The 26,473-nt window shown below is 38.6% G+C and overlaps 1 protein-coding gene across 1 annotated transcript in view; it reads left to right on the top strand.

Moving 5' to 3' along the window:
• The window catches only part of KLHL14 (kelch like family member 14), a 92,213-nt gene that overhangs the window by 21,823 nt on the left and 43,917 nt on the right, over positions 1-26,473 (top strand). Inside the window, exon 2 of the mRNA XM_069468136.1 lies at positions 7,571-7,692. Coding sequence (XP_069324237.1) covers positions 7,571-7,692 — 122 coding nt within the window. The remainder of the gene's footprint in view (positions 1-7,570; positions 7,693-26,473) is intronic.

A 26,473-nucleotide genomic window follows, 5' to 3' on the forward strand; every position in this document is an offset into this window, starting at 1 on the left:
AGCAGCACGAAGGGCCTTTCTTTCGCCGGAGGGACTGGCTCTAGAAGGAGTTTTGGTTATAAATAGAAACCATTTATTTTCCCATTACACCAAGATGACTTCATTTAGCCCTCACAACATTCTTGTAGGAAGATACCATTATTCCTGATGCAAGGGATGCCCCTATGAAGGGAGGAAAGCCCCTTGAACTTCTCAAGTGGGTTCTTGGCTTCACGTGAGAAAGAATTCACGTGTTAGCCAACTAGCTACAGGAAAGTTTATTGAGAAAGACAGACAAAAATCCTCCTCCACAGACAGAGCAGGGGTCCTCTCCCGAGCAGGAGGGGGACTCCCTGTAGGACAATGGTAACATTTTTATGTGCTCAATAATCCTACTGGGAAATAGCTGTAAGTGACTAGTATTGTCTTGAGGTCAGGTCTTACAGGTTAGTTATAAACTGCTGTCCCAGAAAGGTAAACACAAATAATTTGTAAGGCATCTGGTTTAGTAATTTATCCATCATCCAGGGTCCCAGGCCAGCAACTTACGCACGACTTCCTTGTTCAGGGTGGTCAGAGTCTGGTGTCAGCCAAAATGGCTGCACTCAGGCTCTCTTGACCTTCCTTTTCTATTTTATCCCTACATTATTCCCACTTTACAGGTGAGGAAACTGAGGCTTAGAGTCGGCCCATGGATATAAACATAAGAAATGATAGAAAGAGGATTTAAATCCAGGTCTGACTGACTCTTAACTTGAAATTAACTCGGCTTTTGAAAGAAAACATAATGATTATCTACCCCAGTTTACTTTGCCACTTCAAAACTGCTTAGTTTTTCCACCAAATCTTTATGTTTCAAAAAATGGCCATGAACTGCTAAAGACCCAACGTAGGGAATTACAGAGTTAAAAATTCTTGTGATTCGGTGTCATTTCAGAGAGAATGAGTTAAGATAATTAAAATATCTAACCAGTGGAAATACAACTCTTTATTATTTTTAAGTATAAAAATGTGCATGGGTATAGAGGCCACCTGATTGTCAAACCTGCAATTTACACAAAGGAATAGCTACTACTGATGATGTGACGATGACAACGACAACCACGATGATCATGATGATGAAGATGATGACAATCAGCATTTATTTAACACTGTTTTAAAGGCTTTACATGTATTATTTCTTTTAATCCTGAAAATTAAAGAAGCCTATGCCTTAGGTCTATGTTATCCCATTTTACACATAAAGTTAAAGGGCAAAGAGGCTAGCCCAAGGCACCTTATCTCAGAAGAGCTGAAACCAGGCATCTCACCTTAACTATGAGGCTACACACTTAGCAACTAGATGATTCTGCCTCAAGAATCATAATAGCTTCCACAGATGTCCCCACTAGGATGGAATTAAGTACCATGAGGAACGGGGAATTTACTCCTCTTGTTCCCACTATCATCTCCAGTCCTTGGAACAGTACCTGGAACATAAGAGGTGCTCAGGGACCTTCACTCCAAAATATGACCCCTTGGTATAAAGAATATTTTGAATTAAAGGCCCTCAGAGATCAACAGGCATTGAAAGGGGCCTTCTCTCTACTTCCATAAAAACCAGAGGGACCCATGAAGAACAATTGCCTTTCTATCCTCTCCCTGTTATCTCATCTATTGTAGGAAAGAAAATCAAGAATGCAACCAGACCTAGCCCAACTGATTTTAAAATAATGCTTGTCTCTCAGGTTAAGTTCATTTCCAAAGAGAATCATTTACAAGTCAGTCTGTTTCCCCCCATCCGTTCATTCTCCCAAGTATACATTTATCTTAGTGATCATTTATTGCCCCTCAACAGAATTACCCATAGTCCTCATCTCCTCACCCATAATGAGGGTACATAAACTGGACTCCGTTGGAATATTGGGTAGTCACTCTGTGATTCTCTCCATGCGCACAGTAAATAAATGTGTAATCTCTTTCTCTTATTAGTCTGCCTTATTGTGAGTTGATCTTTCAGCGAAACTTCTGAGGGCAAAGGAACATTTTCCCTTCTTCCCCACTGTAGAAACTCAATTAACAATTGCTAACTAATAAACGAATTGAAGCAAAATGTCTAAATCAGTAGAGAACATAAAAAAGTTAAAAATAGTCATACATAGATGTTTAAAATATTCTAATTAGAAGAAATGTAAGATAGGAAAAACTTGGCTTAAAAACACTTGCTTTAAAAAAAAAAAAAATCTATAGGCTGGTGCGGTGGCTCACGCCTGTAATCCGAGCACTCTGGCTGGGAGGATCGCTTGAGCTCAGGAGTTCAAGACCAGCCTGAGCAAGAGTGAGACCCCATCTCTACTAAAAATAGAAAAATTAGCCAGGCATTGTGGCACATGCCTGTAGTCCCAGCTGTTTGGGAGGCTGAGGCGGGAGGATCGTTTGAGCCCAGGAGTTTCAGGTTGCTATGAGCTAGGCTGACACCACGGCATTCTACTCAGGGCAACAGAGTGAGACTCTGTCACAAAAAAAAAAAAAAAAAAAAAAAATCTATATTTGTAGTCAGCTAGAAACTGAACAGGGACCCAACAATGCATTGTAACTGCTAAAAGCCTATTGTGATTTTAGGAAGACTTAAAAGGGAAATAGTATTCATCATATTACATATCACATTTGTTAGGTTGTATTCAATTCTGACCTTCACATGTTAAAAGGAACAGTGATGGTTTAGAGAATGCTTCAAGGAGGTGACTAGGATGGTAAGGAAAATGGAAACTTTTTCAGAAAAAAAGGAAGGTTTTCAAAATGGAGAAGAGAAGATGTATGACAACTATCTTCCAATATTTGAAGTGCTTCACAGAAGTGCTTCTACAGAAGCAGATACTTGGCTTTTTCTATAGAAGACCTAGGAAGGTTCTTCAGCTCAGCATAAGGAGACAAAATATATCTCACACATCTGTCCAACGACTTTCAACAATAGAGTGCACTTGAAAAACTAAGGTCCATTTCATTACAAATTTCCAAGTAGATAAGAATAATTACTTATGAAAAAACAATTAAAAGGATTTCTACATTATGTAGAAAACCAGACCAAGTTAGTGGTCCTAAGTCTGGCTGTGTGTTAGAATCAACTAGAAGGCTGTGAAACATTATTGATTTTTAAGGCCTCATCCCACTGAATCATAAGCTCTGAGAACTGGGAACTGAGAATCTATATCAAGAATCACAATTTCTAATCCCCTCAGATGATCTTGGTAAGTACCCAGGCTTGGAAATCCCTACACTAGATTGCCTCAAAGTTCTCTTCCAATTCTATGATGCAATGATTCTTAAAACATTGCAGAATACCTTCTTTGATAAATAAATGAGAATCATTTGTAATATGTAAATGAATTGTGTCTAAATGTACATAGGTAACTCTAAAGTACTAGCAAATCAACTGATTTCTTAAATAGGTTAAACCTCTTCTTTGAAACTTTGAAATGAAATTGAAACTTGAAAATGAAAACTTTTTTCATGTATCATGGAAAGGAAAATTTTATCTGGCCTGTTTCCCAATTATTGAAGTTCCAAATCACTGAAATATAAATAAATGAGACTTTACCATACTTAGAACACCAATATGATGAAAAATTTGTTTACACCAAGAGGTTTTAGGTCATCCTTCAATCATTCATCCCCGGAACCAAAGTATGTATGCGCGCCAGCACACACACATACACACGTACACACATGCTCAAATGTGACACATGGTAAATGTTGGGCAATTACTGAGATGGAACAAAGGAGACCTTCAAATTCCATCGCCTTTTTAACCTTACATTTTTCTATGCAAGAACCTCGGAACCCAAATCAAAAGCATTCAAATATTATTAATCATGATATACTCAGCTTTTTGTTTAAATTCCTCTAATTCTTTATCTTTTAAATACATTATTTTGGTCTACGTGGTGCTACAATGAGGAATGAAAGGAGTATTTTAAAAATAATAAAAGCTATGAAGAGAACATATTAATTCTGGCTAAATTGGTTCCCTATGTAAAGAGCTTCTAAAAGTATATCATGTTGCTATACGAAGGAGCTCTAATTATTGCAATAAGGCTACATTTGTAGATTTTGACTAATCTAAAATTAAATCTGTGAAGCTCTGCTGGAATGATTTATTAATAGAAAAGAATTGAAACCCCCATCAGCACAGTCAGTTCAGGTTCTCCTAATTTTACTTTTCTACTTCACAAAGTATCTTTTGTTCATAATGTTTTCAAGCTGAAGTTCACACACATCAAATAAATAGCATGATAATTAGGGGTTCAATATTCAATACACATTCATTATTATCTGTCATTATTGTCATTGTCACTATTATAGTTGCACATTGTAAAAAGAATGGAGGCTTTTCCCCAGGAATTATTCACATGTATTACTTTCTAGGAGTAATTGAATAGTTGACATTGCATTTATATCAAAGTAAAATATGTGATGGTTTTTTTCATTTGTATTATCCTTAAGCAATAAGAAATGTAGAGTGATCTCTGTTAGATCCCTTTATTTGGATCCAGAAAGCTTCATAGTTTTATATAATGTCCAAATGTATATTTTCTTATAATAACTATGGGAACTTTCTCACCTCCCTGTAAAATGAAAAATTATACTTACCGATTGAGCTGGTTTGAGAGTCGATGGAGAAAATGGCAAGAAAGCCACTCTAATGTGTTTTATTATTTGATATGTTCCTTTCTCTGTACCATACAATTTTTCACATGCTTTATCCTATTTTTTGGGTTTCTGTGTGGTTCATCTTCACAAATCAGAGCTTTAACCTTTACTTAGAACTAAATCGTATTGATATTGGGTTGAAAAATTGAGTAACACAAGATTTGGAGACAAAATACTCTAAGTAGCATGCCATAACAAATTGAATGAATGAGGATATAAATAGAACAATGCAAAAGATTTGGAATGTGTCTTCACTCACTAAGAAGACCATACATTATGGCATCAAAGCATTGCCCCTTTGTAGAAAACACACAGCCAATGAGGCTAGGTGGGATTTCTTTTACTTCCACGTAACTCTTCATCACGTTCCCTACAGAGGCCTGGATAGCTTAGGGATTTGCCTTGGTTATGTGGAGTCTTTCATTGCTGCTGTTCTAGCTAGCCCTCGAATCATGTCATTGTTGGCCTGGGTGCAGGCTGTTACCATGTACTAACTGTTCAGTGGCTTATGTATGGTAGTCTCAGTCCTGTTTGTAGAGGACAGATGGTAATGGCTGGCTCTTAGGGCAGAGGGGACAAAGACTCTAGATCATCTCCTCATCTGCAGAGATGGTCCATCTAAGTCAGTGTGGAGAATCAGCAGTGGGATTGGTCCAGGGAAGTTGGCCTTATCAATGAATGAAATGACCTCAGACACACATTTGAGCCATGCATTTATCCCATTTTGTCATTCATTAAACACATTTTTAAAGCAGTGCATTTATCTATATGTTAAAATGGAGATTTAATGACATTGTTTTTGTCACAACCACTATTTCAATAAGCCCTTTCTTCTCTATCCTGTTGATATTGATCTATCTGCCCCCACCTGCAGTCTGGCAGCATGTAAACAAGGGACTTCGGGACAGCCACAGAATTATTACTTCCAATTGAACAGGTCTATCTGCACATGGGAACTTACAGCAACCAAAAAGAGTATTTGCTTTCATCTTGACTTCTCTTACACACACAGAATGGTCGATTATTTGGACTAAAGATGACAGTAAAAAAAAAAAAAAAAGGATTGTATTAATATATCAGTTCTGTGGCCATGCATTTAGGAGATTATAATGCATGTGAATTATGTATGTTTTATTTCCAAATAAAAGACTGGCACTTACTGCACTGATTTTTTTTAATCCCTCTCACAAAGCTACCCCAGTCATTGAAATCCTCAAAGTACGGGGCTATTTGCTGTTATTCTGTTTTATTTGCCAACTCCTAGTCTATAAAGCATATGAATCCAGTTCAAAGGTACGTTAAATTCAAGCAAGTTGTGTTTGTTTGTTTCCTTGTGCTCAACTGTATCCACAGGGTGGCAAAATGAGCTTTGCAAGCTGCTATTCCATTAGTCATTCTTCTATAAGTACAGCTCCCTCTATCGATAAGTCTCTAGCACAGGAGTTTCTCCAGAAGGTATTTTTCCTACTGAGGCACATACAATGCATTTAATGGCACCAGTGTTTCATTAAAGGAATTCTCTCGTTCCCTTCCTTTACATGGCAATGTCATTAACCGTATTAAGTTAACTCTCCGAATGTTAGGTTCTTAACCAACAAACAATGCTTCTCCACAAGGGTATGTTTCGCCAAGCATCCTTGAATCAGAATGGGCTGCATACGTAATCATAGATTTCAGAGCCACACGGTGAGTTGTGATCATATGTAAGTGTAACCCCTTTACATTTGTTGATGTTTTTTTCCCTTCAATCATTGTTGTTCCGTTTCTTCCACCACCATCTTGAGCCTTCAGGTAAATGAAAAGTTCAATTATATGTAAAGCGACAGTTAAATCAGCAGGGCCCTTGTGGGGATCTGGGCCTCCTCTCCCTGCTTCAATCGCCAAGTGTGCTCAATCCATTACTGTTCCTGAGGATTGTACATCCATCAGGTCGAGTGTGCCGGCCAGGGTGCATCTTATAGCTTTTACTGCATATGAGACGTTGCAGGCCTGTTCTCAGGAACTGCCAGGCAGACTGGGAATCACAGTCACGCTTAATAGCAGCGAATTGCCAGCTCTTGATGGGTGGGTAGTCACTCCTTTCAGTGGTTGCCCCCTGGGGGAGAAGGTAGAAAAACAGAGGGAGGGAATTAGAGTGACTTTGCACAGTTGAGCAGGTTCATGCCGCTGGATCAGTGGCAAGCATTGGCAGGGCTCCACTCTGGGGAGGCTCACAACAACATCACAGTCTCATTTTTACCAATTGGTGCTGCTATATCGCCAGTGGTGCACAGGGGGAGGGCAGAGGGGAGGGTGAGCTGGGAGTGGGGGAAAGGGGAGAAGGCAGAAGTCTAAGTTAAATTAAACAAACAAACAAACAATCACATTCAAACTAGTGAACCCACCCCAGTTAGCCCTGTGCTACTAATTGTACCAAACTGGTATTTGAAGTTCTCTGGGTGATTAAAGAGTTGGCTCACAAACTCTCTGCATAACCTTAATTTTTTCAAGGTTCTTTGAGTGGAGAATGGCTTATAATAATGATTTTGACTAATACGATTTTTGACATGCAACTTTAATGCTTAACCTTAGTACAACTCCAGAGCATTTCATGTGTACTCAGCTGTAAAGAGTGATGATTTAAAGGGATAATATAAGAAAAAGGTCGTTCTAGAATGAACCTCTAACAAATTGCATAAAGGGAGCTTATTATTCTATGAGTATGGGGATGTGCAGCTCTTCTGATCATTTTTCTGCTTGGTTCAAAAAAAAATTGTTGAGACATGAATGGGAGAAGAAACAGGAAAAAATGAAATAGAAATCTGCAAGCAAGGAACATTCTTTTGATGGTTATGATTTCGTTGCCACTAAAAAGACTCTACAATAATGTGGTTATTCATCTCCTCTTTTGTTTTGGGTGAAGAATTCGCTCTAACAAGAAAATGCTGTTATTGGTTGGAGGGCTGCCTCCTGGACCGGACCGGCTTCCCAGCAATTTGGTTCAGTATTACGATGATGAAAAGAAGACGTGGAAAATACTCACAAGTGAGTGCATTATTTATTTATTTACTCACTTTTTATTTCAGGTCCGAGCTGTCTTGATGAATTCGAAAACACGGTTAATCAAATTAGACATTTTATTGATTTGTTCCTCTTTGGAGGTTTGCTTATGTATCACAGGGGATTTCAAGGAAAAGACTAAATTAACATTGCAGAAGTGGCCAATTTGGTCATCGAATAGGCCTAAATTCAAATGGGACTGGTTTATGTTTCTGTGTGTGCTGCAACTGTGGAGGGTGAGGAGGAAGTGGAGGAGCAAAGATCCCCCCCCCTCCAAAATTCTTCTGTTATTTTTTTTACTGATTGAAAAGTGCAAGATTGGTTAATAGCACTAGTAAATGTTCTCACATCAAAATGATTGAGTTCAGCATCTCTGTAACTAACATTTGGCATTTTTGCTCATTAATCTTTAGTCTAGGGGACGGGGTCTTTAGAGAAACGCCCCCTCATAGTGCTGCATAGTTTGGATGGACAGATATATATTTACGGCCTATCCCAGCCTCATGAAATTGTGCTTGCAAACTTCTACCCGGGATTCTCTTCCTCCCCTCCTTAAAGGGTGATTGTGTTTTACAGCAAACCTCTTGCCTTGGGCACTGAGATTTGGAACTTGTTGTTATATCGGTTATGATTCCCAATCGGACTCAGTCATGGAATCAAAAATCATCGTTTCTTGAGTGCAGCAGGCTGTGTGCACCAGTCCCCTCATGGGCACAGTGGCTGCACTGGTCAATAAAACTAAATTTTAACTGTCAAAATTGCCCAGAGCTGTATAGATAAAATAATAAATGAGCAATTTTGATCCATAAATCAAAGCCATACATTTAAAACCGATGAAAGTGAAAGTCAGATTTTCTTCTTGTGTGTGTCTTTTAAGCAGTTCTGTATTTTGTCGGATTTATTTTTTAAAAAAATCATTTCCTTTTCTCTTCCTGAAAGCCCTTTAAAATAATAGAAACAGGACAACAGTTTTCCTGTAAGAGCAGGAGAGGAGGAAAGACATGTGAGGCGGTGCTTGAAATAATACATTTTGAAGCTGGCTTACCCCAGCGAAACCTGCAGTAGCATTGTCCGGGAACTGCGACGAGAAAGCTCCCTGGACACCCATACACTACGGTTGTAGTAAAGAAGTGGTGGAATAGTAGCAGCAAGATTAAGGAGAAAGGAGAAAGAAAAATAAGTTAGCAACATCTTCAAATGATTTTTATTTCTCTTTTTGACAAAAATACTATTGATAGTGGTTTAAACGTCTGAGTGAGTGACCAAGTTGTGTTTTAAAGATTCATCAGAAACTAAAGTGAAAGAAAAAAACCAAAGAATCAGTTTTTTGACACTTGATCAATAGAGAAAGCCTACATAGAATGAGACATGGAGACGAGGGGAAGGAGAGAGAAAAGAAGACAAAAGATTCTCAAAAAGAGACGACAGAAAAACAGAAGATAAGAGACAGCGAGGCATTAGACCCAACCAATAAATGATTTGCATCTGCAAATCCATCTGTTTTCCTAAATACACCAAGCTAAGTCCAATTCATTACTTTCATTACTTGTTTGAAGCCCTTAAAATTAATTAAAGCATTGTGAATAATACCTTAAAAAAGGATTATGTTCATTTTAAACTTTGCTCAGAGATGGGCTGATTATCAAACCCATTGTCCAAACTGGGACACTTGTGTGCATGAAAGGGGAACTATTAATTATGCCAGAACAGCAGGTATAGGCTGGAACATATAGCCACCCTACTCCAAGTTTTCGCATTGCCTGATTTAACTCCCTGCTTGGAGAGATCTGGGAAGAAAACATGAACTTTGAACCAGAAAGACAAGGGTGGAAACCCACACCTAGGACCTACAGTCATATAAATACTCTGAGTCCTAGAGTCTTCATTTTGTGGGGGTCATTTGAGTAATTTTTTAAAATAAAATTGTGTTTATAAATCATCTAACACACGGAATGCACTAAATAAATTGCAGGGACTATTGGTGTTACAGTAACACCGACATTACCACACGGACTGTACCTTTATATCTTAGAGGCATTGGTCAACGCAAGCTCTCCATGCAGAGGAGAGACAAGTGACACTACAACAGGTCCACCACTGCATCCACTGCTCTGGAGAAGGGGGCCTATTTTCCATAGTTTTCATATGTTAGATGTAACAATCCATACACTAAGAAGTAAAGATAAACAGGTATCTATTGACTCAATTCACCAGATCTGAAATGGAAGGAAATAAAGAAATTAACATATAGATATAGAAAAGTTCTTATAATGGGAACATAGTTAAAGATCTTGAACCCCTTTTCTATACTCAGACATACCCATAGCTTTGAAATAAATGTCTACTCTACTTAACACTCTTCATTTCACTGGGACTTGTACTTTTAGAAAATAGTTTATTTCCAGCTAGGCTGTGACTACATGGCCCCAAATGAAGGCATATTTTTCACATTTGTTGAAGAAATGTAGACAGTTTTTCTGGATAATTTCTGATGTTGGTTTGTATTTTTTAATCAAGGCATCTTGTTTGGCAAAACTGAATAAATAAGTCAGGTAACTGACAGATTTTCATGTTGTTTGGGCCACATCATAATAAATGAAGAAATATTTCTCATTGGAATAATAAAATATCTAGATTGTCCCCAAATCTAATAAAACATTAGGGATTATAGAACTTCCCACTGTCATCTTTTGCCCCAGAGGAAGCGCTAAGCCAATTTGTCAGGAAGGTGAGGATGACAGTTAAGAGTCGGAGATACAGTCTACTTATTTATCGAATAAATACATTTGGGGTCTACTTATTTATCGAATGACTTTCTCCATGCAAACTAACAGATTAATTTACAAAAACCTAAAACTCGAGGTTAGCTAGAGTTTCTGAATCTTAGCATACTTTGCCTGCTTAGCTTGAGCAAACATTTCTCAGCATGCTCCACAAGACATGCTCCTCTTAGAAAGATGCCATTCCACAGGGAGGAGCACAGGTACCCACTCCTGGGTCTTTAGATGGTATCCTGTTATGTTATGTATGTGTTAGAAACACTATGTAAGGAGTATGCTTAAGTAATAATGAACTGAATGGAGTGGAGGTAAGAGTAGGAGTGAAAAAGCAACTCTATATAACAGAAAGAAAACAAAATTCGAATAGTCAGGGAACCATTGGTTTGATCTACCCAAACAGCAAAGGGAACAATAATTCTTTGACCGCTTTGGTAACATGCTGGCACAGAGTGAATGTTTATCTTCCTTTTTGGAAAAACCGTATAATATATAAAATTGATGTTAAGCATAGCAACAGAACTCCTCAGCCTCTATCAGAAAAGTATTGGGAAATAACATGTAAAACTGACTGTAAGTCCTTTCATAAATGTGAAGCGTTAAGCAATAACACTAAGATTGGCATTGTTGTTCTCTTGCCTGTTCATAATAAAAGAGAAGTTGAGGTGCACTTTTGTTCATTTTTATTTTTCAGTACTGCTTTTCTTGCATCTCTCACTCCTGCATGCAGTCTCCCGTTTCATCTTAACTTATTAGAAAGCAGCACAGGAGACATGAATACTAAAATAGCCATTGCAAAAACCTTGCCTCCTGCACTTTGCAGCCCTAAATCCCCTGCAGAGATCAAACAAAAGGATTCCATTGGCTACTGCGTACTTTTTGTAACCAGTTCCTTACATACAAAAGTTTTTATGAAGTCCACGTGTGCAAGCACCTCACATTTCTCCCCATGGGGCAGCAGTGAAGAGCTCCCCATTCTCTCTGTATTTCCCATGCACCAGTTTCCTTACTGATGGGTAAAGGTATTTCCCAGGAACTAGCTTCCTTTTTCCTACATTTCAGATAAGAGACTCTATTTATTTGGTGCTTCTTTGTTGCTTTCTCTGAGCAATGACAGGAAAAAAGACTTCAAAATATAGATTTATCCTTCCATGTGCTAATGATGATATCTCTTTAACAACATGAGGATGAAAATTATGGAGCTAAGTAGAAAATCTTGTTCCTTCCCTTGATCGCTCTAAGTTCCCTTTGTTAGAGGTGAAGGAAATGCCTTTTCTTCCTCTTTGCTTTAGTTGATTTACAACTCTTTCCTCTACTTTATAGTGCAAGGGTTTGGGGGCTTTCTATTTTTCAGTCATAGAAAATAAAGGAAACTGTTGCGTGGTGGCTTCCTAGGTTGTCTCCTCTGGCCCATGGAGGACATTTAACTTGATGCCATCAAGGGTCCTGTGGCTGTCATCGATTTCTTTCAGAAGAGTCACAATGATCAGAAAGCTGACAGATTCTTCAAACTTTTAAAAATATATATATATAAATGCTGAAGGAATAGTAATGAGAAAACAAATCTTATATTAGACATTGAACTTCAATTCCAAAAGATAAATATAGGTTTGATCATACTCAATATTGGAGCAATGCAGACTGGTTTAATTGCTGATTATTCAGACCGTAATAAACCTGCATGTTGGACTTCTTTCCTGGGCCCTTCCGTTTCTTGATTTTAGTTCATTTCTGTTCTCTGAGAATATATTGGGAGGAAACTCAAGTTAGTCAAAAGCTAATAATCATCTCTTATGATTATTTATTTTGGAGAAAATAAAATGTAAGTTTGATTAAGGGTTTTGTACCTGTGGGTTTCCTTTATATGTACGTATTACCTTTATTACCAAGAACCAAAACCCACAAATTATTTAACTTAATTTAATTGCTAGGCAGGTAGGTAGAGTTTGTATATAGTATATTTCTCATTGCAGCAGAACCTGAGAAAACAATGAGGAACTTCCAGAATGACTTTAAAAATACCTGCAAAAAATTCAGACTTATTTACAGGCCTCATTTCTTCCTGTAGCAGGCAGTTATGGAATACCCACTCTGTGCTGGATGGTAGAGTGGGCCGTGCATAAGGTAATCTCTCCTCTAATAACCTAAGGAAGCAACTGTAATGCAGTGTGCTAAGAGATAAATAGAGAAACCCTAGGGTACTGTGGGAGCCCCAAAAAGGGGTCTTTCATCTAAACATGGGAGGTTAGGGAAGCTTTCCTACAAGTGACCTTGTTTGATTCTGAAAAATAAATGGGTAGGAATTATCTAGGAAAAGAGGTGGATGGGAAAGTATTTTAGTAAGAAGACCCAGTATTGGGAATGCCAAAAGCCAAGAGGGAATATAGAGCTTTCTAGAAACTGAAATAAATTTGTGTATCTATGGGAGAGTCTGAGATTGGAATAGTAAGTAATGGGGCCGGAGAATTAACCAAGAACCATATCATATGGGGACTATTTCAAGGAATTATCAAGCTGGGTTCAAGTATTAAGAATTACAAGTAGGGATACCCCTCTGACTTTTGTTTTCAGTGTTAGTGAAAACAGTGATCTAAATATTTTATACAATAGCACTGTCGGTTGATTTCTCTTAGCTTGGAACTTTTTATTTCAGTTCTTAGAGCAATTGTTTCCATGACTTTGGACAAAGAAGGAGGAGAGAGAACTGTGTTTGGACTTTTTAAATATGTTAGCATCTAATTTTACCTTCAATGAGCTCAATTCTAATTTGAGATACATGGCTGCACATTGCTATATATCTTGAATTATTTGCTACTGTGTATTCATGCACCAGTGCATTAGTGGATTTTTCATAGATTTTTAAAAAAATATGTGCGGTGGTCTCTCCAAATACTGTATTTCAAGTAAGTTTGGTGCCTAGAAAAACTGGTTGACCTTATTTGACCATCTCCCATTTATTTCTTGTTTTTACCTCTCTCAAATATAGCAATTGCTTTTTCTCCAGGGAACAGCGTGTGCACAAATAATTCTTGTTCCTTCTTTACACACAAGCTGCAGTATTTGCTACTGAGTCTGGCACGAAGGAGCTATGAGTCACATGGGCTGTTTAAATTTGCTCTGTGTTATTCCCAGGAAAATTGCAGACTTAGTCTGGCAAACCATTGACTATAAGTACTGAAAGATTAAATGATCGCCTTGCCCAGCCCGCTCATTTTACACACTCATTTCATTCATTTAACAAAAATAATTGGTATCTTCTATGTAATAAGGATTGTGCTAAGCACAGAGCATACAATGCTGAACCAAAACAAGTATCACCATGTTTGTAGTTTATAAACTTGGTGATATTTACCATGTTTATACCAAGTTTATAGTTTAGTGGGGGAAACTAGCATTAATAAATAATCCCAGGTAGCAATATATAAAAACACAGTGTGAGAGTGCTCTGAAGGAAGGGTATAAAATATATAAGATCTTGTAATGGAGAGACCTGATCTAATTTAGGAGTCATAAAGAGTATCACCCAAACAGTGGCATTTGGGCTGAGAACTGAAGGATGAGAAAGAGTTAGGCAGGTGCCCAGGTGAAGACGTGAGAAGATTGCTCCAAGTTAGTTAACAGTAAGTGCAAAGACCCTGCAGAAGGCAGTTACATGGCTAAATTAAAAGAGTGAGGGGGACAGAGATATGAGATGTGGCTAAAGACACTAGCAGAAACCAGGCCATACAGGAACTTCTATGGCAGCTTCACGATTTTTTTGGGTTTGGAGTTTTATGTTAAGTGATGCAAAGAGAGGAGGTGCTATACCCAGAGTCACACAGTGACTAATGGCAAAGCAGGGAATGGAACACTGGTCTCTGTATTCCATCAAACAGTGCAGCCTCAGATACCACACCAATTTGTCTCTCCAAAAAGAGCCATTAGTCAAAAGAGTCCAAGCAGATGAATGGGATTTAATCTGTGCTGACCCATTTCACCCATGAAAATCTAAATGGATCCATTGTACTTAGCCCCATGTCCATAGAATAGAGCTAGAATAGGTTAATTGAAAAAACAGCCTACTCTTAGAGGTCAAGAATATAATCATGGTTTATGGACTAAACTGCACATTATCATGTGTAAGTGACAAAATTTGCATGTAAGATTACTGACCAGCCATAATTCATTGCAACTTTCTTGACATTTTAACTCTGTCTTGGAAGCAACATAGTGCTAAAATGAAACTACACACACACACACACACACACACACACACACAGAGTTACATCTTCAGGAACAGATAGATCTAAATTGAAGTACACCCCAGACATTTGTTATCTATGTGACTTTGGGAAGATGCTTACTCTCTGATCTTTTTGTCTCATCTGCAAATTGAGGATAATTATACTCACCACATATAGTTATTCTGAGAATTAAATGAGATAATACAAATAAATCCCTGGGGCTTGGGGCTCAGTATCTGGAATAGAGTTGTTCCTCAATAAATTTTTATGCTATTTTAGTTTACTTTGCATTCTTATATAACCAAATAAAGAAAACCAAAAGATTGAATCTTACCTTCCACTCATCTAAGGTTTGAGAAAGAAGATACATTCAGAATGAAATCTCTATTTCTAGCATGAAGTTTATGTGCATCAGTCAGGATCAGCTAGATTATGCTGCGGTAACAACTCCAAAATCTCAGGCACTTAAACTGACAAAAAGTTTCTCACTCATGCTGCACATCCAACACAGGTCGACAGAGGGCATCAGCTCAGCAGAGTCATTCAGGGACCCGGGCATGTGGCTCCATCCTGACATGCATTTCCACCATCCACCAGCAGGGGGAAGAATGTGCTGCAGAGCCTTTCACTGGCAATTAAAAGTGACTTCTATCATTTCTGCTCAGTCACAGGACCACATCCCATTTCGAGGCGGCAGGAAAGTACAGTCTTATCTGGGTTCAGGAGGAGAAGAACCAGAGAATTTGCAAAGAGCCCAGTGTGACTACCATAATCTGTCCTACCGAACATCAGATATTCAGTGTACTCTCCTTACAGTGCTCAAAGAGCCCTCCCGTTTCCCCAAGGGGAGATCACCCCAATTCGTCAAGCTCCTCATAGAAGATCTCTGGGTGGTGGACAATCCTGTCAACATCAGGCTCATTAGAGACTCCTCTGGTCCTGCAAACACGTGGAAGTGAATTATCTGGTCCCTCACAGGATGCCTGGTGGAACAGGGACGGGATCACCCCAGTAAACACTTTCATTTGGGAAGATCCTAGCCATTTAGCAATCCCACCAAATAGACATTTGGAAGGGCATCTATCCAAGGCATGGGTTGTGTTCCCTGATTTGGGCTCTACCCAATTCTGTCCTTTGGCCTCCAGTGGCCCCTGGCTCCTCTCTATGGGAGGTCCTTCTCTTTCCATTATCTTCCTTGGCAGTATCTGCAGTGAGCCTGAGGAACATGCTCTTCCTGGGGTAGAAGAGTTTCTAAGTACATTTCAGGTCCATAAATTTGCACTGCCACCATCTAGTGACATGCCAAACTCTACTATTTGGCATATCACCATCCACAAACATTTAGGGGATGATGGTGGTTTTAGGTATCTAATTGTCAACGGCTACTTTAGTCCAGGCTGGTGGATCTTTTGGCAATGAACTCTCTGGGAAACTTAGCTGTTTTCTTATGTTTCCATGCACTCCTTGGCCAGTGACTATGCCCACATATGTTTTCTGAAAAACTTCTTAGATTGCTTTTTCCTTTGTTTTCTTGCCTCCATTTCTCTCTCTTTTTCATATTCTCTCTCTCTCCATCTCTATCTCTATCTCTCTAATACTTTCTCTATATTTATCTACCAGGCTTCAATAGGAAAGCTCCTCTTCTACTCTTTTCCTTGAGTTAGAATTTACTGGTGTCTCCTTCTCAATTAACACTTTATTCTAAGATATATTAATTCAGTGAAATTACTGGGGAAACTGTTCCTTTCATTTTTTCTCTCTGTCATCAAACTGTTTCAATTTACCTTTTTTTGCTCAAAATTCTTCTCAATTTCATCTTTTTACCAGATAAAATTGAAAAATATCACTTCTTCCAAGGCTGCACACCCCTAGACTTCTGGACTCTATTTCCTTTCAATCCTGCTTATAAATGGGCCAATTTTTTTTCTGAAATCATCTCTTTTTTGTAGATCTTGCCAAATGCAGCCAATAGCAGCCAATGCACACTACTATCAATATTCCGTTTTCCAATCTCTTTCCTTGGGGGAGGAAGTTCATTAAATAACTGATTCACTTTCCAAGTATGAGCAAGTACAGTTTTACCAAGTGATTTTCCATACCATATGTGCATTTCCATCTTTCTACCCTCCCATCTCGGTTTCCTTGTCATCAGCCACCAGGTCTTCTTGGAACCGGTGCCTGTGTCAGTCAGAGTAGGCACCCACAACAACAGTCCCCAAATCTTAGTGGCTTATATGAGTAAAGATGTATTGCTTTTCATGTCTATGGCAGGCTAACTGGGGGTCTGTTCTGGTCTGTTCCACATCTTCTCATTCCGGTACTCAGGTAGATAGAAACTCTACTATTGGACATATCACCATTGTCCAGGCAGAGAGAGGAAATTTCACACCAGCTCTTGAAATTTCTGCCCTGAATAACACATTATATTGGTAAAAACAAAACACTCAGCCACACCTAACTTCAAAGTGAGTGGGGAAGTACTATCCCCACAAAGTCTCAAAAGGAGTATAATCAAAATATTTGCTTAAAGACCTAATAACTATAATAGTGCACCCTTATGTTCGACAAATATTTGGTTCACTCTTCTTGTCACATGCAAAATATTTTCACTTTTCCTATGATAAGTTACTAGTCAGAATAGATAGTTGTTCCACATATCTTTCTGTCACTTCCTGCATCAATATGACTTTATTGTCACGACTGATATTCATTCCCAGAGGATTAGATGCCTCCATATTAAAGGAAACATTTAGAAATACATTCCAAATATTATTATCATGCATCTGAGTAGAATTTTTAAAATTTTGATCCCTCTCAGATAGTTTAAATATCTCTGAGTTTATATAATTATCACTGTTTCTACTATTTATCTACTATATGTATAGTAGATATATATATATATATATATATATCTACTATATGCAAACTATAATACATCTACAATATAGTTATCAAATATGTATAAAGATATGAATTATGTATTTATATATGCATAAATCTCATAGAATAAGATGGTTTCAACATATAGAGAGATATCTTTATAAAGAGAATTGAGATGACTTTTAGCATGACTATAATAACAAAAAAAACCCCAATAATTTCAGTGAGTGATTATTATATGCAAACATCGCCATCAAAATCAAGGAGTAATGAAGGCAAAGTGCCAATAAGTAAACTGTTTCTTTTCCAATCCATGAGATGACTCTATGGTGACATCATTAACCAAACCTACGTTTCATGAACATCTAGCCACTTAGAATTTTTGGTTTTGTGTATCAAACACAAAATGACTCCATTACTGGGGAATGTATGATCACTCTCCAATCAAACTTTTCTGTTCATTAAGTGCTTTTGATAGAGCAAACAGCTGTGCTTTATAGACGATACCTTAAGGGCCTGGCCACATTTAGCTGGCATTAGGATGGTTTTGTGAAAGGGGAGTGCTGAGTAGACAGTTTCTTACCTCTGTGTCTGGATGTCAAGGCAGACTACTGCTCCTAACAGTGTGTTCTAATTATTAATCCTACTGACGTGCCTTATTTGGTTATTAAGTCTTTATTTTAAAAAAATTACGATTGAATTCCAGCTATTTTACTAGAACAATAATCATTGTGAGTTTCAAAGACCAAAATGTTCCCACATTTTTATGTTGAGAACTGCAAAGCACTTTTAGAAAACCCTACTGCTAAGGCAATGATGTATCACTTTCACTTTCATTATATGTTTTTAATCAGAGCGTGACTTCACACTAGACAAAGCGATGCTTTATGCATGGTCTCACTTGTTTTTGCTAAAATCTTGTGACATGATTAATTTTACTTTAATGCTTTTGTCTTGTTGTAATGGTAAGGATGATGGGTATAAACCAGGCAAAAATACATGCTTTTCTATTATAATGCCTCTGAGCATTAAAAATATCTTAGATGAAAGGAAAAAAAATCACAGGAGACTGGTCTGACTGGAATTAAATTTCTTGCTACCTGAACACAGAGTACATGAGATTAAAAAAAATGATTCAGTCATTGTTTTTAGTTTTATTTTTGGTATTTTTATAGCAATTTATTCATCTGTATGATTAGATCTGAAGAGGAGGAGAGAGATCGTAGCTCACGGATTTCTTGATCTCATTTGTTGCTTTGCAGCATTTACCTCCTCCACAGTGTTAAGGGACCAAAATATTAACCAATTCTATGCAAAGTATATCTCCACCAGATCTAGGAGAAGCAAGCAATACTTCTCCATGGTGATCCTTGGCATTGGATATAGGCTAGTTTTTCACTGTACTGATATTCAATCTAAAAGAATTGAGCATAATAAATATCCTTTGTCCAAATTACAGAGAAGCAGTAATGTAGATGACTTTAAGAAGAAAACTATAGACCATTCAACAAGTGAGACCTACCTTGTAAGCAGCTGTTGAAGTATCAATTCTACTATATTCACTTTTTCTTTTTTCCTTAATAAATTAATGGAGTTGCTTATCTGTATTACCAAGAGTGTGGCACATTCCTTTTTTCTATACAACTTATCTGCTTGCTTTCCTTGCCTTCTCAATAAATCCTATTACAATATAAATATCGTCTAGCACAGTCCAATAGCACTTTATGCAGTGGTGGGAACGCTTTATGTCTGCGGAGTATAACACGGTAGTCACTAGCCCCATGTGGCTATTGAACAGCTACTTGTGGCTAGTACGAATGAGAAATCGAATTCCTAATTTTATTTCATTTTAATGAATTTAAATTTAAATAACCCCCTCGTGGAAAGTGGCTTCTGTAGCAGCTGCACAGCCCTAGGTAGTAGGAAACTGTGTGATGTGTTCCCATTCACACAGGGACACTGCTGTCCTCACCCTTCCTATTCCCCTATAGGCAAGGGAACAAGTAGGTGACCCCAATGAAATAATGAAATGCAAAGAACACGCAATGAACCACATGTGAGCCTTGTTTTAGGTACTGGGGTTTCACCTTTTGGCTTCTCATTCTTTCCTTCCACAACCCCCCACTTTTTCGTCTAGGTTACCTGTTAGATTCATTTCCCAAGGTTGCCACAACAAAGCTCCACAAACTAGGTGGCTTAAAGCAATGAAAATACATTGTCTTACAGTTCTGGAGGCCATCTTCCCTCCAAAGGCTCCAGGGGAGAATACTTCCTTGCTTCTTCCTCGCTTCTGGTGGTTCCTGGAAGTCCTTGGCGTTTGTTTCTTGCTGACAGTTCATCACTCCAATCTCTGTCTCATCTTCACATGGGCTTCTTCTCTGTCACCTCTCTGTGTCTAAATGTTCCTGTCCTTTCTCTTACAAAGACAACTGTCATTGGTTTTAGGGCCCACCCTAAGCCAGTGTGACTTCATCTTAACTTGATTTTATCTGCAAAGACCTTCTTTCCAAATAAGGTCACGTTCACATGTACTGGGGTAAGGACTTGACCTATCTTTTTATGGGGCACAATTCAACTCACTACACCTAGCGAATGACACACATTAAGGAAAAAAATACAGCCAAATTCTAAGCACTTCATTTGTATGTGTTCATTTAATTCTCACAATGGCCCTATATGATAGCAGGCACCATTGTTATTGTACTTCGGATGAAGGAATGGAGGCACAGAGACATTAAGTAGTTTGCTCAAGGTCACACAGATGGTAAATGGCAGAGCCAAAGTGTGTACCCAAATAAAGATCCCCAGCCTGCACTCTTTGCTGTTTCTCATTACTGTAAAAAGAGTCGAAGGTGAAGCAAGAGGCTACTTCAGCATTTTATGCAGAATAAAATTCAGTATCCTCTGCGCAAATACAATATACTAATATCCTAAATATACATGTCTATTTGTTGAACTTTCCATTATCCTCTTTGTTATTAATTGAAGATTTAAGAAAGAATATGGTATTGGGTTATTTTCTAGGTGAAAATTATTTCAGAATGAGATGATCACTTCCAGGGACTTACAACTCCTACCACTACCTACTGTGTGCACTTCCCCACTTGCAAAAATTGTCATTGTAAGGCCTGTGTGCCAAGATACGATTTTCTAAAGAGGGAAAAGCTGAGCATTTATTTATGCTCTCGGTTTGTCTGTTTCATCTCGTACTAACGACACCAGGGTACTCCTCAGTCTGTGATATATTGGTAAATCTCAGATCTTTGTTTTCCGCTCATTCATAAATTTGTTTGAAGTTTTTCATTATTGTAATCATTAACTTTGCCAAGTATCAATAGCTGCTCTTGTGTGTACATAAACATTTCGTGGGATGAAATTACTTCTTCCGCTTTAGAGCTTTCATTTTTTTAAAAAATGATAAAGCATCTTTTTTTTGTCTTTATGCTTGTCAAAAACCCAAATCATTTTCCCTACCTCGACAATAATCAAAAGATGTATGTGCAGATGAATTAATCGGAAGTATAATGGTTATTTGCTTTCAATTCTATCATTAAATTTGTAAAGATTCGATATGCTATATTGTGTTTGTCACAAATACACATAAATAGGTTTCTAGATCCAATTCAGAAAGCAAACCATGATGATTTTCATAACTTATGTGTATCTCTAATGTCCAGTTCATTTGCTTATCTCAGCATTGGGCTTCATCTTCCATGCCTTTCCCCAGCTGATTTCAGCCCTGAGCTGAAAAGCTTGAGTTGACATGGGTACAATATGAACCCAAGAAATAGGCATTACCAAGCACTTAGATGACAGAATAAACTTTCTTGACCTTTGAAATATTTTTGTTTTCCATACTTTGTTTAAAAAAAAAACCACAGAAGTATAAAGTATATACCTTTTTAAGAAGCAGCTTTTATTTTCCCTTTACCTAATAAAATTTAGTCATTTACAAATATGGTAGCCGATGCCTGATTCTATTATGGGCTGCACAAAACCAGCGATGGGAGTTCAATTCCCTTTGTAGCTCAGCTTGGCTTCATATAGAGGGAATTTCTTTTTCCAAGCCACAGGCTGCACCCCAACCAGCTCACTCGTTATAAGTGGACCTGACTGTTGATAACAGAAGTCCTTTGAAAGAAAGGATGGAACAGTGCAAATCCATTAATACCACTGGGAAATAACAGGACATTTATTCTGCTGAAAGTGGGTTCACAGCATCGTCCTCATGCACGTTGCTTCCTTAAGCAGAACTGATGGGGGCAGAGAGAGCACGTGGCACCATCTGAGGTCTTCTCCGTTTCACTTGTTTGCAGTGTATAATATGTCACTTGAAAGAATAGGAATGCATGAATATAAACATATTTCCCAGAATAATTTCTATGCCAAATTTTTCTTTTGAGAAAAATATGTTAGTATTAATAATAGTTGTCTAGCCAGAGGTCAGCAAACTTTTTCCGTGAAGGGCCAGATAGTAAATATTTTGGGCTTTACAGCCATAAGATCTCTGTCACAACTATTCAGCCCTCCCATTGCAGCACAAAAGCAGCCATAAACAATACATAAATAAATAAGCATGGCTGTGTTCCAATAGTACTTTATTTAAAAGTAGGCAGAGGGCTGGATTTTGCCAGGAAGACATAGTTTGCCAACCCTTGCACTCTAATCTAAGGACGTAACTATTTTATTCACAAAGCACCCCACCTGGTAGCGAAACAATACTTATGGTAATAACTAATATTTACTGGACTGTCTAAGCCCCTTATGTGTGTTAATTCATTTAATTCTCAATATCAACCACACAACACAAGTTCCACTAGGATTTCCCATTTCATAGAGGCTAAAACTAAGGCACAGAGAGGTAAAATAACTTCAACACCAAGACTAAGAGGCAAAGTCAGGTTGTCTCACTCCAGAATCACGTCCTAAAGTCACAAGCTATACTGACTCTCCAGGAATATTTTGTGACCTTCATCTTTAATTTTGGAGCTAGATCATGCTCTGAATATAAAAGAAACACTTTATGTCTACCTCATTGACTAAATTAGCTGCCCCATGCCTAGGTCACGGGACTCAGCCCATAGACACCAGGCAATACTGAACCCGGCAATTAACTCTCATTCTATGCCAGGGTCATACGCAAGTACCAAAAGGAGCCAAACATTGGCCCACTGGCCATGGGGTCCTCCAGTAGGGTATATACTGGTTGTGCTGAGACGACATCAGCCTTTCAAAGATGTATCCAGCTCTTAAATGTGTGGTTAGATTTTTCTGCTTACCTTTGAACTTGCAAGTATCTGTTATGGAAACTGAGTCTATCTGAGGACTCCATATGCAAAGGAAATAAGGAGTGAAAAGTTAAGGAAGGGGAATTTTTATTTTAGCAACACCAAAATGGTCATGAACATTTTCATAGAGCACTTATTATGTGTCCAGCATTATGTTAAACACATTACAAGTATTTTTTTTAAAATTTAGTGCTCATAAGGCAGATGTAACTATCCTGATGAGGATGAAAAAAGCTAACACTTAGTAACTTGTCCAAACTTACGCAGTTAGTATATATACGAGTTAATACTCCAAGGCATGAAATTTTTACTTCGAAATCTGGATGTTTAACCACTGGACGACACTCTGCATTGAGGTGCTCTCTCTCTACCTCCAATAGCTTGAGGTTAACATAGATGAAGAACTTTGGTGTGGAAGACATTGTGCTCTGTGCCTGACGTAGATTATCTCATTAAATACTCAGAGTGACAGTGTGAGGTCAGTATCATTACTATCCCCATTTTATTGATGAGAAAACTGAAATCAAGGCAGTGTTTAAGCTGGTTTGTGCTGGAGCTAAATTATGAGCCAAAGCAACTGGCTTCAGACCTGCCTCTTAAACGCGACACTGCGCTGCCTTCATCTGGTCACTATGATGTTAGAGAGATGAGTGAACAGGTATTGAGGGCTCTCCAGGATAATGGAGGTTTATGTGTTTATTTATTGGATAAATTGTGTCTTCATCACCACTCTGGGTAATATCCCTATGTAATCTTCACAGTTGGAAAGCACTTTGCAGTCTATCATTTATAGGTTCCCCCCAATAACCCTGTGAGATAAACAGGTCACCATTTATTATCACTATTTGACATATGAGGAAACTAAAGTTCAGAGCAGTTAAGTGACTTGTCAAGGTCACGCAATAATTGATGAATTTGTGACTTAAACCCTTGGCTTCTGACCTAATTTAGTTCAGTGTTCTTTCTATTAGCCATGTTCTGTGAAACCTTATTAGGAGTTCTTTGACCTGTAACTGACATTATTTGATCTCTTTCTAACATGATTTTTTTCCAACTGCATTATTGAGAAAAATATTTATATATCAGAAGCTTATAAAACACCCTAGCCATTTTGAATGGAAAATAACAACTCATTATTTGCAAATAATGCAGAGGTGAGAACCCACACAATGAATGGCATATTAAAATTGAGGCACTCTTGGTGTATAACACAGGTTCCAACAAGAAACAGGGAAAAGGCAACATTTTTTAATAATAAGAGAGCTGGCTGGGCATAGTGGCTCACACTTGTAATCCCAGCATTTTGGGAGGCCGAGGTGGGAGGATCGATTGAGATCAGGAGTTTGAGACCAGCCTGGGCACCATAGTGAGACCCCCTCTCTTCCAAAAATAAAAAATTAGAAATAATTTTAAGTAACAGCTACTTCAAGAGCTGCAGGCAAGAGGTGAGAACACCTCAGGAGTATTGTACCTTTCCCTCCACCCCGTTGTGCTAGGAACAGTGGGCACTGTTATGACAAGGGGAGGGAGAAGCTACCAGAACCAGACTCAGAGAGGGCTGTGTGGAGAGGGCCAACTAAAAGGACCTTAATTTGAATGAGAAAGGCAGCTCACAGGGACCAAGAAAAAGAAAGCCTGGGGAAGAATAACCTGACCTTCCTCTCCTAACTCCCTCAGTCTTCTAAAAGCAAATCCAGCCAGAAGCCAGAGGTTCGAGAGCCCTAAATGTGGTCAGCACCACTGGAATCTGGAAGTACAGAGCTGGGACCTGGGGTGGAGAGTGGATCTGTGGGGGCAATAGATAGATGCCCAACATATTCGGGTTCACTGTTTGTGAAGACTACCTTTTATTCGAGATCAAACTCAACTACAGAACATGTCAAAATACAGACACATTTTCAGTTCTTTGCAACTGTAATGTCTAGTTTGGCTTACCCAAGCCCCTCAAAACCTTAGCTGCTTTGTTTTTCTGTTGCATTTAACGCGCCTAATAACAGCAAACAAATTGGAGGAAGCAGCTAGGAAAGGTGGGTGACTTGTCACCACCTCACAAGCCTGTCCTCCAGGAAGGGAGTAACCAGTGTTATCCCAGGCCCACACCCCACAGTAGGAATGACCGTGTGTGTTCATTTAATTTTTAAAAGACGGATGACTTTTCTCCTCCCCTGTGATTTTCTTGGCCAGTTGAAGGTAGTGTTCATGGTACAGTGTTGTGTTTTGCACACATTAATGGTTACAGAGTGGAAATTAGTGGTTTGGTTCACTTTTATGAGAAAGTACAAGTGGTATCTGTGGTGAAGCTGAGACTACAATGTCTTCTGTAGTGTAGAAGCCCCTGGGCTCCGTGCACTCTTTACCTGCAGGGCACGGCTGAGCTGGTGCATTGCTCCTCTCCACTGTGCCACGTCCCTTTTGGTGAAGTTTCTCTCTTTGTCTAATCATTGTTGTTCACAGCATAGCCGGCTTGAGTCTGTTTCTGATAAAGAAGAGTCACTGCATATCTGAGGGATGGTCCCAGCGGTCACTGAAAGCTGCAGGCAATGCCATGGCCTGGAGGGTTCTGTGGGAGGGTCCCATTGTCTATTGTTTTAGGTCGGATGGGTATTTGTGAGTTTAAATGGGGAGTGAGGTAAGTGGGTTCAGAGAGACCACTGGGAAAGGTTTGCCCTAAGTTATTTACCCTGGAGAATTAGATGTTCTAACCTTTTTCACCACCTGAAGATTTTCAGATGGCTACCTCAGGAAAGCCAGTCATGTGAAAAAGAAGAGTTTGGAGAAGAGTTTGATTAATTAGCCATTTGAAAAGAATATATCAAAGTTGGGGGAAAGGATCCCTTTCCTTGAGTGAACAGAAAACAGAAATGTAAATTCTATGTGACTCAAGCCTGAACAAATGCTCAGTAAGTGTAGCTGTCAATAATGAATCATTTTTAATGAGTATGACTAACTTTAATAGAAATCTCATTTGAAAGTCATCCTTTTCCTTTCTTGTATCCCTTACAAAGACTGTTTCCATTAGAAGTAGCTTCCCCTTACCTCTTAACTCTGCACATTCCTGTGGCAGCATTTCAGATGTAGATTTTGCCCCTTTGTTGTCCTCTGCCTGCTAACCTTATCTAAGTGTCCTGAGGCATGGAATTGAGGGTGTGATTATTAGAGTACTCAAAAAAGGCCAGCCTCAGAGCACCGGGCACTTCTGGCCCCAGGGAGTTGAGAGCCTTCAGCTTAGCGAACACTTGGTTTGCGTTTGCACTTGCATCTTACTTTGCCATCTCACCATTGTTTGCACTTGCATCTTACTTTGCCATCTCACCATTGTCCCGTGTCTCCGTTTGGTACAATCAATGCGAAGAGGATGATCTTAAGATACACACTTGCTTGCAGGGGAGAAGAGGAAGGACATGAAGAAGAGGAGAGTAATAGCTGCGATAAACTTAAGTGAAGAAGGCTGATGAGCCTGGTATTGAAATCTTGAAGACTGTAGAATGTTTTATGCTGCAGCAACTTCCGGTCCAGAAAGAATCCATATTGTCCTTATAATACTGAGGATACATCCTTCATCTCAATGAAACCCATACTTCGCCGGCTCAGCCATCTT

Source organism: Eulemur rufifrons, chromosome 5 (genome assembly GCF_041146395.1).
Source record: "Eulemur rufifrons isolate Redbay chromosome 5, OSU_ERuf_1, whole genome shotgun sequence".
Taxonomy (NCBI): Eukaryota; Metazoa; Chordata; class Mammalia; order Primates; family Lemuridae; genus Eulemur; species Eulemur rufifrons.